This window comes from Penicillium diatomitis (genome assembly GCF_028827545.1).
Source record: "Penicillium diatomitis strain IBT 30728 chromosome Unknown utg000011l_segment0_segment0, whole genome shotgun sequence".
Lineage (NCBI taxonomy): Eukaryota > Fungi > Ascomycota > Eurotiomycetes > Eurotiales > Aspergillaceae > Penicillium > Penicillium diatomitis.
This window is the reverse complement of record NW_026623183.1, coordinates 771,233-785,459: the sequence shown is the minus strand read 5'-3', so window position 1 is coordinate 785,459 and position 14,227 is coordinate 771,233. Positions and strand designations below refer to the sequence as shown.

At 41.6% G+C, this 14,227-nt stretch overlaps 2 protein-coding genes across 2 annotated transcripts; one reads left to right on the top strand and one right to left on the bottom strand.

Annotated features, from left to right (window-relative positions):
• Positions 1–8,103: 8,103 nt before the first annotated feature.
• N7539_007939 (putative bZIP transcription factor) lies at positions 8,104–9,024 on the top strand (the record flags this gene model as incomplete). The annotated part of the gene is made up of 3 exons (XM_056937540.1): positions 8,104–8,118; positions 8,226–8,474; positions 8,581–9,024. The coding sequence occupies 3 exons, from the start codon at positions 8,104–8,106 to the stop codon at positions 9,022–9,024; spliced, it is 708 nt and encodes a 235-aa protein (XP_056787405.1).
• A 716-nt stretch (positions 9,025–9,740) lies between these two features.
• On the bottom strand, positions 9,741–11,977 carry fbx15 (F-box domain protein; the record flags this gene model as incomplete). The annotated part of the gene is made up of 2 exons (XM_056937539.1): positions 9,741–11,486; positions 11,810–11,977. The coding sequence occupies 2 exons, from the start codon at positions 11,975–11,977 to the stop codon at positions 9,741–9,743; spliced, it is 1,914 nt and encodes a 637-aa protein (XP_056787404.1).
• Between the last annotated feature and the right edge of the window lie 2,250 nt (positions 11,978–14,227).

Below are 14,227 nucleotides of genomic sequence, written 5' to 3'. Positions count from 1 at the left end.
CGTTATATAGGATATAGTTACTTTATCTTCCTTCTTCTATATATAGGTTATTATAGCTATACTACCTAGGAGTTATATAAAAACTAAGATCTTTAATATTCTTTTTATCTTTATATAATAGACCGGCGCTTACTATAAGTTATTAAGTCTTTATATATTACCTTCTCTTATTTTTCTCTTTTCCCTTTAAACGATCGATATAGTAGTACCTATTAATATAATATACCTAGATATTAATAAAGAACCCGGTTAGGAAGAGTCGTATAGTATACGTCGATAGAGCTTCTTAGCTAGACCTAACGATCTTCCCTATAAAGACTACGATATACGTTTTATTTAGGTTACGCCTTAGCTAGATAATCTACTCGAGTATTTACGCGATAGAAAACTTAGCCGTAAGAATTTTATCGACTTAGTATATAACGAATCTAGGTTTATATTCGACTTAATATAGGATATATAATAAGCGATAGTCGACTACTTATATTATCTCGATAACGAAGTAGAGGAATAACGCGGATAGCTTATTATAGCTACCGCTAAGATAGTTAAACTAATAAACTAGAAGATAACGAACGATAAGCTCCTCTATAAGTCTAAGGAATATACCGATCTTAACGCTACTACTATTAAGCTTTTATAGATAATCCTCTAGTAGATCTATATCTCCGCCGATCGAATCGAAATAAGCTATCCTATATCTTCTACTAACTAACGTAAGTAGCGTAAAGCTACTATAGATACTACTATAATAGGCTATTCCGATTCTATATATATTATATATAAATTTAAGATCCCCGATCTACTCCTATTTACTAATAGAAAGAAAATAACTTAGGAAAACTAGAAGATCGTAATAGAGCGTAAGCTACGTAGTATAGGACTAGATCTTACCGATCTCTTAGCTTTAGACTACGCTTACTCTCGATATAGAGATATAGCCGAATAGAATATTAATTAATATATAATAGATATAGCCTCCGAGCGATACTAGAACTATAATAACCTCTATAAGTATCTTAGATCTATCTTCGGTAACTATAATAAAGCTATATACTCTAAACGGGATTTCTAGAACTTAGAGATATAGGGTAGCTAGTTATTTAGCGATTTCCTATCTTAGTTCTCTTATCTCTTCGACGCCGGCGAACTTATTATAGGCGAGCGCTAGAAGAAGTATATCCTCTAGAACCGCTTAACTTCCTAACTTCGGGAGATTATTAATATCGACTTAATTAATAAGCCCCTTATATCCTTTACTTAGTTTAGCTATAAGATTAGAAAGAAGTATAATACTCTTTACCTAAGTAGCTAGATCTCTATTTAGCGATATAGCTAGACTACTAATAATAAAAGTACTAACCTATCTAGAGCGTCGAAGGTATATTTCTCTAAGAAGTCTAATAATAAAACTACTACTATAACTTCGGTATTATCTAGTACTATGTCTTATAAGATAAAGATAATTCTAGTATCTAACGCTAAGAGTCTAGATAGGAAGACCCGTATCTACTATATAAAGGAAAAACGATACTTTAGATATAGATAGACCGGATATATATCTTCTAAGTATCCTAGTAAGAAATACGCTACTTTAGTAGCTAAGATATTAGTATCTAATCCTAGTTATATAGAAGAGATCTCTAAATCCTCTAAGATAGGAAAAGCCTAAGCCTAGAATAAGTCTCTCTTCTAGATATAAGTATTATAAAAGTAGTTATATCTTTAGATTTATATATAGTATTAGGAAATAACGAATAATTTACTTTTCTAATTATACTTATATCTAATAGTTAGTTAATCTATATAACTACTTTACTCGATACTAGAGTAATACCCTATATAGCTATCGATAAAGGATTAGCCTATACTATCCGAGATATTTAGAATATTCTATAGATACCTTTATCCTAGTTAGTAAAGGTAGAGGGATATAATAGGAAAGATAGAAACGCTATTACCTATATAATTATTCTAACTCTCTAGATTAATAGATAACGGTTTTATTAGATACTATTCCTTATTACTAGTTTAGGTTATTACTACGTAATTATTAGATAAGCCTAGTTCGTGTATTATTAAGTATTATTAGATTATATAAATTACCGAATCTAGTAGCCTACTAAAGTTATCCTAGTAGATAAGATAGCTAGGAAACTAACTCTAGAGATCCCCCTACCGGTATTAATATATCCGCGGGTTATAAATTAGAAATATTAGGTATATACTAAAGCCTATAACCGGGAAATAGAGTAACTAACCGAGTAGGAGCGGATCGATAGATCTCGGGTTACTTTAACTATATATAACACCGAATATCGACTTCCTAAAGAGTTCTTAAGTAATTATATATAAGCCTATAAGGTATTTAGCTATATAATAGCTAGGGATAGAGAACTAGTAGTCCTAGCTCCTTAACTATCTTATATAGAATTAAATACCGTATTTCTAAGTCCCGCTCGAGCTTTTATTAGTCGAGTAGGGTTTAAATACTATATATAGGCTAAGGATACCGAAGTATTTATTACTACTCTTAACGAGATCGATACGGTAATTACGGAACTAGCTCCTAGGAACGAAGTAGTTACAGAGAAGGAGTCTATTTAACAGTAAATTCCTAAGATATACTATAATCTATAGAAGTTCTTCTTATAATATAAGTCCGACGTTCTACTATTATATCGGGGTCTATTCGACTATAAGATCCTCCTTAATAGAGAGTAGAGACTAGGCTATTACTCTCTCTATAAGATAAACTAGAAGGAGCTTAAAGTAGTTTAAAAGTATCTTTTCGAGAACTTATAAAAGGGCTTTATCGTTCTATCGAGATACCCCTTTACTTCTTTAATCCTAATAGCAAAGAAGGTAGATAGCGGACTATACTTCTATATAGACTACTAATAACTAAATATAGTCACGGAAAAAGATATTTACCTATTACTACTTATTAATAAGATAATAGATTAGTTAGCCTACGTAAGACGCTTTACTAAACTCGATATATAGTAGGGATTCTATCGACTTAGAATAGCGACGGACTTAGAGGATCTAATAATATTTATAACTTAATATAGGATCTTTAAGTATAAGATTATACTATTTAGGTTATATAGTAGACCTATCTCCTTCTAATAGTATATTAACTAGGTACTTAGGGATCTCTTAGATATAGTTACTATTATATTTATAGATAATATCCTAATCTTTAGCGAGGACCCCGAGAAGTATATTAAATATATTCGGGCTATAATCTAACGATTATAAGCTATAGGACTTTAGGTAGTAATCTATAAGTATAAGTTCGACCGAACCGAGACTAAGTTCTTAGGTTTTATCGTAGGAGTAGATAGAGTAAGGACTAATCCTAAGAAGATTAAGGCTATTTATAAGTAGTAAACTCCTATAATAGTTAAAGGAGTTTAGTCCTTCCTTAGGTTCTATAACTTCTATTATTATTTTATTACTATCTATAGTCGTATCACGAAGCTACTCTACTAACTTATAAAAAAGGACTATATAAATATCTTCTAGTAACTAAAAACTACTCTTTCTTCGGTATCTATCTTAGTATACTACTATCCGGAGAGGAAGACGAGACTAGAAACGGATATCTCGAAGGATATTATCGCGGGAGTACTATCCTAGAAGTAGGATAGGTTATAGTATCTTATTAGGTTCTTCTCTAAGACTATATTATCTAGGAAGTAGAAGTAGGATATCTACGACCGGGAGATACTAGCGATTATAGAGAATATAGATAATTAGCGGGCTAAGCTATTAGGACTATAACGTAAAGAAAGATTCGAGGTCCTAATAGATTATTAGGCGTTAGAGTACTTTATATTATTAAAACTTCTAAATACTTATTAAGCTTACTAGGGTTTAAAACTTTCCTAGTACTATTTCGTTATCCGCTACTAACTAGGATAATAAAATACTCTTACGGATATATTATCCCGCTTCTAGGTTAAATAATAAGAAGAACCGGAGAGCTAGATATTACTACCGGAATCCTACTTAGACCCCTAGATTATAAATAAGTATAAGACTATTCGAATTAACCGACTCTATATTAGTAGCGACTTAATTAAATAGTTATTCTTAGTAAACCGGGATAATCTAGAGCTAGAAGTATAGCGTTAGGAAGCCGAATAGGAGAATTCCTTAAGTAGATTCGACTTACGAGAAGGGGTACTAATCTATAATAAGAAGCTTATAGTCCTAGTATATAGATAGCTACGAACCTAGTTAATCTCCGAAGCCTATAATTAACTATCTTTAGCCTACCCGAGTACTAAGAAGCTTTAGAAGTTCCTAGTAAGCCGTTTTTAGTAGGAGACTCTCCGCTAGGATATTATTCGGTTTTCGGATAACTATATAATATATAAGTATACTAAAATCTAGCGAATAAAGACTCCGGGACTCCTAAACCTATTACCGGTACTAGATAGATCCTAGTAGTATATCTCTATAGACTTTATATACCTACTAAAAGACCGATACGGATATAATAACGCCTTAATAGTAGTCTATAGATTAACGAAGCGGATAGTTTATATACTCTTATTTAAGAATACTATAGCTAGGGATCTAGTAAAGTTATAGTTAATATACTATTATAGATAGATAGGACTTCCGGACTTAATTATATTAGATAGAGGACTATAGTTTATTATATTATTCTAGAAGACCCTATATAAGTTAATAGGGATTAAGCGGAAGTTATCTACTCTATATTACCCTTAAACGGATAGATAGTCAGAAAATACGATCTAGTTATTATCTTAATAACTATATATCTTCGTAGATAAGTTCGCTAATAACTAGTCTAGCCTACTATTAATAATAGACTTTACTTAGGTAATTTTATCTTATAAGTCGACTAGGGTCTTACTATACTACGCCGAACGCGGGTATAAGCTAAGAATAATAGTTAATTAGTAACTTAGTAGTAGCGGATAGGATCTCTATAGGCTAGACCGGGAGGTAGCTCGAGACTAGATAGACAAAATTCGCTAAGTTTATAAGTTTATATAGGATAATATAGCTAAAGCGTAGGAACGTTAGTATACCTAGGCGAATCGATATCGTAGGGAGCTAAACTTCGATATTAGGGATCTTATTATAATTATAATAAAGGATAATCGGTAGATCGTAGAAGGGCTATTAGGTAAACTCCGTCCGAAAGTAGAGGGACCTTTCCGGATTATCGAGAAGATAGGATATACTTTTCGACTATAACTACTAGAAGGGTCGTTACGATATAATATCTTTAACCCAGAGAAGTTACGCTATATAATAAATATAGATCTACTTCTAGGATAGCCTATCCCTAAACCGGCGATATAGGTTATACTAGAGCCGGAGTATAATATAGAGATAATCCTTACTTCGCGAATTAACCGGTCGAAGCTTTAGTATCGAGTAAAGTAGGTAGGATTCGAGAATAATATAATATAGTATAATACTAGTAATTTCCGGACTACGGCTTCGAAACTCCGGGAATATTATAAAACCTATCTATCCTATCCTAGATCTCTGGTAAATCTTAACTATTAGTTAGAGTACGAGGCTCTTAATAAGAAGCTACTAGTACGCCTAGATAATAATATACCGTAACGTTACTACGCCTAAGGATAGTCGCGAGTCTAAATAGGGGGTAATATAATATATAGGTAATAAGTTAATAGTTAACTAGCTAGTTAGTTAACTAGTTCGTAAATAGACTTAGAGTATAGAGTTAGTTAGATAAGTTAACTAGTTAGTTACTATAAACTAGTAAGTTTACTAACTAGTTAGTTAGCCGACTAGCGAGTTAGTATTAACTAGTAGGTTAGTTAGCTAGTTAATAGATATAGACTTAGGGAGTTAAGGAGGAGATTATATAATCGATATTTACGTTTATAAGATTAGATATTTACCTACGCGTTATTAATAGAAGCCTTACGTATATATATATACTAGAGCCTAAGGATTATTTACCTTTCGGTTTACTTCTATAGAGGAACCTTCTATCTAGGACTTTCTATAAGGATTCTGCCGCCTTACTATAGCCCCGCCTACGATAGGTATTTAAGATAGTACTTTATCTTCCTTATTTCTTCCTTTTCTTTTTCCCCTTCGTCTTAGTTTTCTTCGTTATATAGGATATAGTTACTTTACCTTCCTTCTTCTATATATAGGTTATCGTAGCTATACTACCTAGGAGTTATAGTAGATAAGGAAATATAGAAGTAGCTAAAAAACGGTATTTAGCGTATATATAATCTTCCTACTAAAAGTACTAAAAAGACGCTTCTTCCGCTTCGATAGGTCTTTCGTATTAAGGATAATAGGACCTATAAAGCGCGTCTCGTTATAAAAGGGTTTAAATAACGCGAAGGAATCGATTATCTTAATATTTATATAAGTATAGCTAAAGCTTTAAGCTTTAAAATATTCTACGTAATCGCTACGTATTTCGGCTAGAAGATATATTATATTAACTTTGTTACGGCGTTTCTTAATATAGAGCTTCTTAAAGAAATCTATATTTAACTTCCTAATAGTTTTAAAGAGCCTAGAAAATACGGCCTTCTTTTAAAGACTTTATATAGTCTAAAATAGAGTTCTCGCGAATAGTATAATACTATTTATAGGGCTCTTATAGCTCTTAGGTTTAGTCGTTTATAAGCTAATTATTCGGTCTTTATATATTTAAAGCGTAAGCTTTATCTTCTTATATACGTTAATAATATACTAATTATTATATCTTTAGTTATATCTCTTATATAGCTTAAGGATTATATTCGAAAATCCTTCGATATTACTAATAACGGTACTACTACACGATTCCTTACGATTAATATTGTTTATATAGATAGTAAGGTAAAGCTCTCTTAGCTCGTCTATATTCGAAAGGTCCTCGCGAAATTTAACCTATAAGATATATATATAGTTCCTACGCTATTTTATAATAAGGAGATCCTATAATCGCGTAAGGATACTACTACTCCGGCGGAAGTTAAAGCTTATCGTAAGATAGTAGGCTTACTTATTTAGCTAATAGTTAATACGCGACTAGATATTATATTCGTAGTTATAAAGCTTATAAGATATACGTATAATCCCTCCGCGAAGTATATAACTATATTAAAGTATATCTTTCGATATCTTAAGGGTTCTGAAATACTTACTATCGCGTATTCTTACTTACTAGACCCCCTCTTTAGATTCGTTAATATAGATTAGGCCGGTAAATATACGGATAGTAGTATATTAACCTCCGGCTTCTTTTTTAAGCTTACGAATAGTATAATTACTTAGGCTTATAAAAAGTAAATATACGTTACTCTTTCCTCTACAGAAAGCGAGTATATAGCTATATCTTTAGCTATCTAAGAGGTATTATAGCTATAGCTTTTCCTTAAGGAACTTAATATAGAGTCCCTTTTATAACTTCCTACTATAATCTACGAGGATAACTAAGGCGCTATTTACCTTACTAAAAGCTAGGATTTATACTAACGAACGAAGTATATCAACGTTAAATACTATTATATTAGAGACTAAGTCTCTAGGGGGGTATACAAATTCGTTAAAATCTCTACTATAGAGTAGGCCGTAGATAGCTTTACCAAGCCGCTATAGCGAGTCTAATTCGAGAGGTTTCTATACCTTTTAGGCATAAAAAAGCTCTAATTTAACGGCTATTCAACGGTTTTTCAATAGCCTTTATAGCGAGCTTAATTCTATAGGTTTAAATACCTTTTTTTAAGCTCAAAAAGCTGTATTAAGGCGTTATTAACATATTTATATGATCACTTTTCATGTTTTTCGTGTTTTGAGTGAGATTAGTGGATCGAGGTCCAGGGGGTGTTGAGATAGCTTGGTGGTTTAGCGCGTCTCACCAGCGTGGTGCGCGCCCACGCACACCACCTTCGTAGCTTAGATAGGCACCTCTCACCAGATGCAATCTCACCATTCCTTTCTCCCCTCTTTTTGGGTCTGCTACGTTCTCCCAGTAGCCTCCAATACACTATAGCCTCGTGTCTCAGTGTCTCCCCGCGGAACAGCCTTTCCATACTACCTGGCTCACCAAGAGAAGGCGATTCCGCCCTGCACATGCTCTATACAATGGTACGTCATTTAAAATTACTGTGAATGGCACATTCTTCAAAGTCAGGATGATTAGAGTCCGGCAAGAGAGACAGCTCAGTCCTAACTAACGCGTACCTCCCCTCCAGCACAATCAAGAAGCGGCTCAAAGAATGAACGGGCCATTAGATCATCATTTCACCAAGCACTCCATATCACATCCGCCCCCGAATGATCTCCCTGCCCAAACACTCAGACGGGAACTTTCATTGTTTGACCTGGCCAGGCACACTCCTGGTGAACTGGAGATCCACCCAATGACACTGGCAGAGCAACAGAGTCCTGCATCAGACGCGAGTCGGTCAACTATAAGCATTCATGGAGATGGAGCGAAAGCAGTATGTCGCAGAACCCCTTTCTCTTCCTCCACCTTCCCTCTTCTCACCTCCATGCGAGCCCTCTCTTTCCATTGATCACACTAAGTGATCCCCGCCACATCTTCAGACCAACCGACGCATCCAAAATCGCGCCGCCCAGCGCCGCTTCCGCGAACGCCGCGTCGAACAAAACAAAGTCCTGCAGGCCCAGCTCTCCGACCTCAACGAAAAACACCAATCACTCGCCGACGAGCTCAGCTCCAAGCTCGACCTCATAACCCAGCTCCAAAAAGATAATGAGAAGCTACAGGCAGAGGCCCAGTCCCTTGGGCAAAGATGGCAGTCCATGATATTGCTTCTTCAGCGGCCGAAGAGCTTACAGCTTTTGTCGATGTTGATTGGGGAAGAGGGATCAGGATCAGGATCAGATGGAGTTGTGGGCTCTGGGGCAGGCGGAAATGGGAATGGGGGGATTCGTGATTTAGATCGGTATCTACCGTGTTTGGATGCGTTGACGGCTTCTACTCGGTCTGGTGGGAAGGGAAACGAGCTGGACGGGGACGGATGTTGAATCCCATTTGCCTTGAGTGCTTTCGGATTGCCTTTTTTGATCTTCCACCGTTTTAGCGCCTGGATAATGAATGATTGAGTTGCAACTGCATCTACTGAATCAAGAGACAAATTCAGTTTGAATCTTGATTGCAAAATCTCCTGATCATCGACTGACCTCGGAGCGTCGAGATTCTATCTATGCCAATACTACCTAAGCAGCCCCATCATTCGGACGTCTGCCAAGGTAATTTTGTGAAGGGAGTATTCATATACCTTACTTCACACGTGCTGGGACCCTGGGCGTGGTAAAAATCCCCGTCCATGGCCTTTGAGATGGAAATAGCTGGCGGGAAAGACCGTGAGGGTACTGATATTGATAATTTGTTCCAAGTGAAGTCCAAGCTCTTCTCCTCAGTTCATAGGTATCAGACTCTACGGAAAGTTTCTCTTTTACATTTCACTCCGTAAAGATCAAGATTATGCAGTTGTTTTTGTCATTTTTTGACCCGTGACGGGACTGGTTCAGTGAGTTCTTCCAGCGTCAAGCATAGGCAGTGAAGAATAGGATTCCAGCTCTTCGTCATGGTGTAGCACCGATGAAGCTTCACCATTATGCATCTCACGTCGGTCGACACAAAATATAGATTTCAAGGCACAAATGGCCGCCAAACCTCATGGAAGGATTGTTTTTGTTAAGAAGCTCCAACAACATCCCGCGCAGCCGTCGTGGTTTGGTCACCGTAGCCAAAAACCTCGATCAATCCCCTCGTACATGGGATGCGCCACTTTGACAAGACTAAATTGGCCGGTCTTGTAGGAAAGCATCTCTCTGAAGGATGAGTCCCCCGTCTTATTGGAGGCCGTTTTCAAGGCCTGGCCACAATTGAGCGATTTCATGGACGATATCCGGAGCGAGGGGTCGAAACTGACCAGAACTAGTGCCCGGTGATGTTCCGGAAGGGCGGGGCTAGATATGGAATAGATCAGTGAGCGGTCATCGCTCACTACACTCACGGGTCCGGCCTCTTCGGCGGGAGTAAGAAGTTGATGGATGTGGGCGGGTCCATCCTCCCGAGGCCACATGCGCACGCCACGAGAGACAAACCGCTCATCAGAGACGTGCACTTTCGTGGGCCGTTTGGCGGGTGGGTCTTGCTCAGAAGTCCAACCAGGATCCCCCGCCGGCCCATCTTCGTCCTGGGACAATCGTCGCTTGCGCGAGACAGTTCGCAGACGCAGGCGATCCTGCATTTGACTCCCGTGGCCCCGAGGGATTTGATCATTGACGAGATCGATAAAGGTGGAGCTCGCCAGATCGTAAGCGTGATGTTTGGTATGTGCGTATATGAACCCTCTCCGTAGATTCCAATCCTCGTCCAGCTCATGCTCACGGTGCTCACCCCGCCGCAGACGTTTTGCCGCGAGAACATCGATGCTGCAGTCATCCTGATCATCCCCCTTGAAAGTCTCCTCGGAATGTCGACAAGACGCGACGCTGCCGTTCGAACCCTGACGATCCTCGGGATCAACCAGGTCAAGTTCCTCCACGGTGGGCAATGGATGTGTATAGATTGTACGGCGCCCTTCATCTTTACCGAGGGACCACTCGCGGCGACACTCTACAATCATAGGCCGCCCGGTGGCCGTATCCCTCTGGATGGAGAGAGCCGTCCACAGATCATCAATGGGACCCTCGCGGTGCTCGCGACGCCAGACACGGCCCGACCATTTTCGGTCCTCTTGGCGTGGGGCAAAGCACGTCCAGTAGTAGTATGATGAGAACCGCTCATCATCATAGGTCATGTTCTCTGTGGAGACCACGTAGAGATGCTCATCAACAATCTGAAATTGAATGTCTCGGCCCAGATAGCTCGTTACCATCTGATCGAGGGTGAACTTGAATTCGGCCCGAGTGTCGAGATCGTAGCCGCAGCACAACCAAGTCCCGTAAGTACCCGGGTCATCAAGATACACCGCATACCATAGGTATTTGTTACTGTGTCGCACCACAACCTGCCTTGACGCCGGGATCGGCTCATTTAGCAGGAGCCGCCACGGACGGTGAGTCAGCTTGGGCGTCACATCGAGAGCGACTAGCGCGAGGCTCTCTTGATGCAGGCCTGCAAGTGTGAAGACGACGACCCCTTGCTGGAACCCAAGAATTTTGAGGTTTTCTGGGTCATCCAAGACCGAGACGTTGGCTTTCGGACGAGTCAGACGGGGGACAATATCGTCCAGGTTCAGGACGTGCTCTTGCTGGGCCGACCGATGGACGTCGAGGGTACGGAGTTGATGACCGGCCAGATAGCAGAGTACACCGTCCTGATAGACAAAATCCTTGGCGTATGCCAACATGGACACTGCATAGGGGGAGGCGGTGGCTAACGCTTCTTCAATGTCGAAGCGGTGTCCAACCGCCTTGAGGTAGCCAAGCCCGCCCGCAAGGGCTGCATGACCTTCCTTACTGTGGGCGATGTCGTTCTGCGAGAAAACCCGTGTCAGCAGGCGATCCGCAGACGATCAGCAGGTGTACCGGGAAATGTGCTCTGAAGGAATAGAGAAGATTGAGTTTGCAAAACGGGGCGACTACAACGAAGCGAGTCCGCAGGAATCTTTCCACGCCGACTGAACTTTAACGCTGCCCGGGCGTTGGGGCTGGGGAACTTTCGAGGCGGGGAGGGACGGACAAGAAATGGGGGGGGCAAAATGCGGATGCCAAGTGGGCGTGTGGGCATCGCCACGCATGGTCTTATTGGGAGAAAGACGGCACGGCTTGCGGCTTGTGAGGCTCTTCACAGACTTACCTCGACAAGTCGATGTGCAATAAGCTCACTCCGCACGCAGGAGTACATTGCCCGGCATGTTCGGCTGAGATGAACGAATTCAGAGATATTCAAATATTGGCTGATTTGATAGAGAATGTCGAAGGGCAGGTTGACCAAGGAGGCCGGTGTCGAGAAATCAGCAGTCATGGCTCTGAGAGGTCCGGAAGAGTGGTGTCGTCTGCAAAGAGATTGTCCAACACAGGAGACATAAACAATAGATCAGAAGGACCGCAAAGATCGAATCATGTAGAGCTTGTGGTGACCTGAAGCTCAATTCACACCATCAGGTCGGGCGTCGTTTTGCGGAGGTCCAGAAGTGAGATGAGGGCGGGAAATTCGCTGAACGACAAACAAACTAGAAGACGGAACCACCCAGCGAGAATATTATTGAAGGTTGGAGACGTAATACCGGGGACGGAGATAGACAGCAACGACGCAATCGAAGTGAATTCCGCGAGGCCAGACAGAAGCTACGCGGAACTGCAGTGAGAAACTGAAGAAGCGGAAGGATCGGTGAACGAGGTGTGTCTGTCTACCTCGAACCAAACAGGGAGCCGGCCTGGATCGCGGTGGACCAGGCTGATTTTATGACTAGAGGGCAATCATTTCATTTTGAGCCGCAAGCTTGCCAGAGTTTGGGATCCATCGTTGGAGTCGTCAGGAGTAGGTTCAGGAAGAACTGAGCGGGAATCCCCCAACCTAAGCGGTCATCTCGTGTCCTGCGGCCGTGCGGCTCTTACGTCGAGATTCTCGAGCCGAGGAGAAAGAGCCTCAATCTCAATTGATGATCCGGATCCAGCTGTGTCTCCCACCATTGCCTTTTCAAGGCCAGCGCCTTCGTTGCTTCATTTGCCGCTTAATGTCTCTCGTGTGGTGCTCCAGCTCAACTCCCGGGTTCACAGCGCAGTGGCTGGTGCTACGGAGGACTACGAGCGCATCGAATGCCTTCGGTTCATCACGATGAGGCTTGGTGAATACGCGCGTCACGGAGCCTCGACTGATCCTGCCGGTGCTGTCCCCAATGTGGTCCCGTGGGTGACATGTCTATCACCATTTATGGTTTGTGGCCCCAAGGACAAGGGGACCATCAGCTTACATGTCTGTGGATATGCGGGGTCGGCCCAAGGGAACAGAGAGCCAGAGTGAGAGAAAGAGAGTAACTAAGAGAGGCAGAGGGAGAGAGAGAGAGAAGGCTGGAGAATCAGATTCTCCGGGAAACCATCAGGTGTCGGTGGGAAGGTGGCCCCCAGCGGTGAAGTCAAGCCTCACTCTCCATCCGGCGCGGATCGCCGCGGACTGCCGCGGACTCAGAAACCCGCCGCCGGGCCTCCGCTTTACGATCTCGTCAGTACCCAGGACCGGAAACATCTCTGAGATGCTTCCCAGTGGTGTCTAGATCTCATCACCCATGCCAGTCTTCCCGGTCGCCAGCCGCCTTATGCGTGACTAGCTGTCTGATTGGCTTTTCACTCCTTATCCTCTTTGAGAGCGTGCTGCCGAACCCTGGTCGTCCAGGTGTTCTAGTAAACAGGATGCTTCCATCCGGCGCCCGTGTTCCCGTGTGATTAGAGGCCGAATTCAGTGGTCGGAGATCACTACATGTGCATTGTGCTCTGCCTTAGTCAATTGTCAGATGGACCGGGGGAGAGCAAGGGTGTGACCATGAGCGATGATAACCGAAGCTCGAGGGATCATAGCAAGCTACGACGACTACTGGGCATCATCGCTCCATCCTCGTGGCCCGCCGATGTGGTCATCTGCCAGTCAGCCACATGGTTTTCACCGACCATCCATGATCATCACATCGTCGCTGACTCGAACTTCGAACAAAGCGCCGATACAGGGGTTCCTCTTCCAGCCCCCACGCCACTACTACCCAAAGTCCATAGGCAGATTAGGTTGGTGGGAAACCCCGGTACCTGACGTCTGGTGTGTCCAGGTCAAGGATTGACAGATCAGGCTTACGGGCAAGTTGTTGTACCCAGCGACCACGGACCAGTCATATTTAGCGTACTATAGTTCCAGAATCATTGCGGTGGCAGTGGATAGTAGTGATACGGTACAGTGTACAGGGTACACTTTAGACTGTCAATTCACTCTTGTGTATCCCTTATACACGGTCTGCTCTGTTTGCGGTGACCTGAGCCGCATCCCCGACTCCGCCAGACAGGAGGGAGAACCGAGGTCAGCCGCGATTCCTGGTAGAATGCCAAACAGGGCAGATGGTCGCATGTTGAGTGTGAGATTGTCTGGCTGGGTGAGATTCTATCTAGGCTATGGACTGCGATGAGACTGCCGTCTCATCGCAGTCCATACGGCCAGTGTTATTGTCTTTGTTGTTGGGTTTCCGAGTCTTGAGGTGTCACTCGTGTCACGTTGTCAACTCTGGCAGCCTGC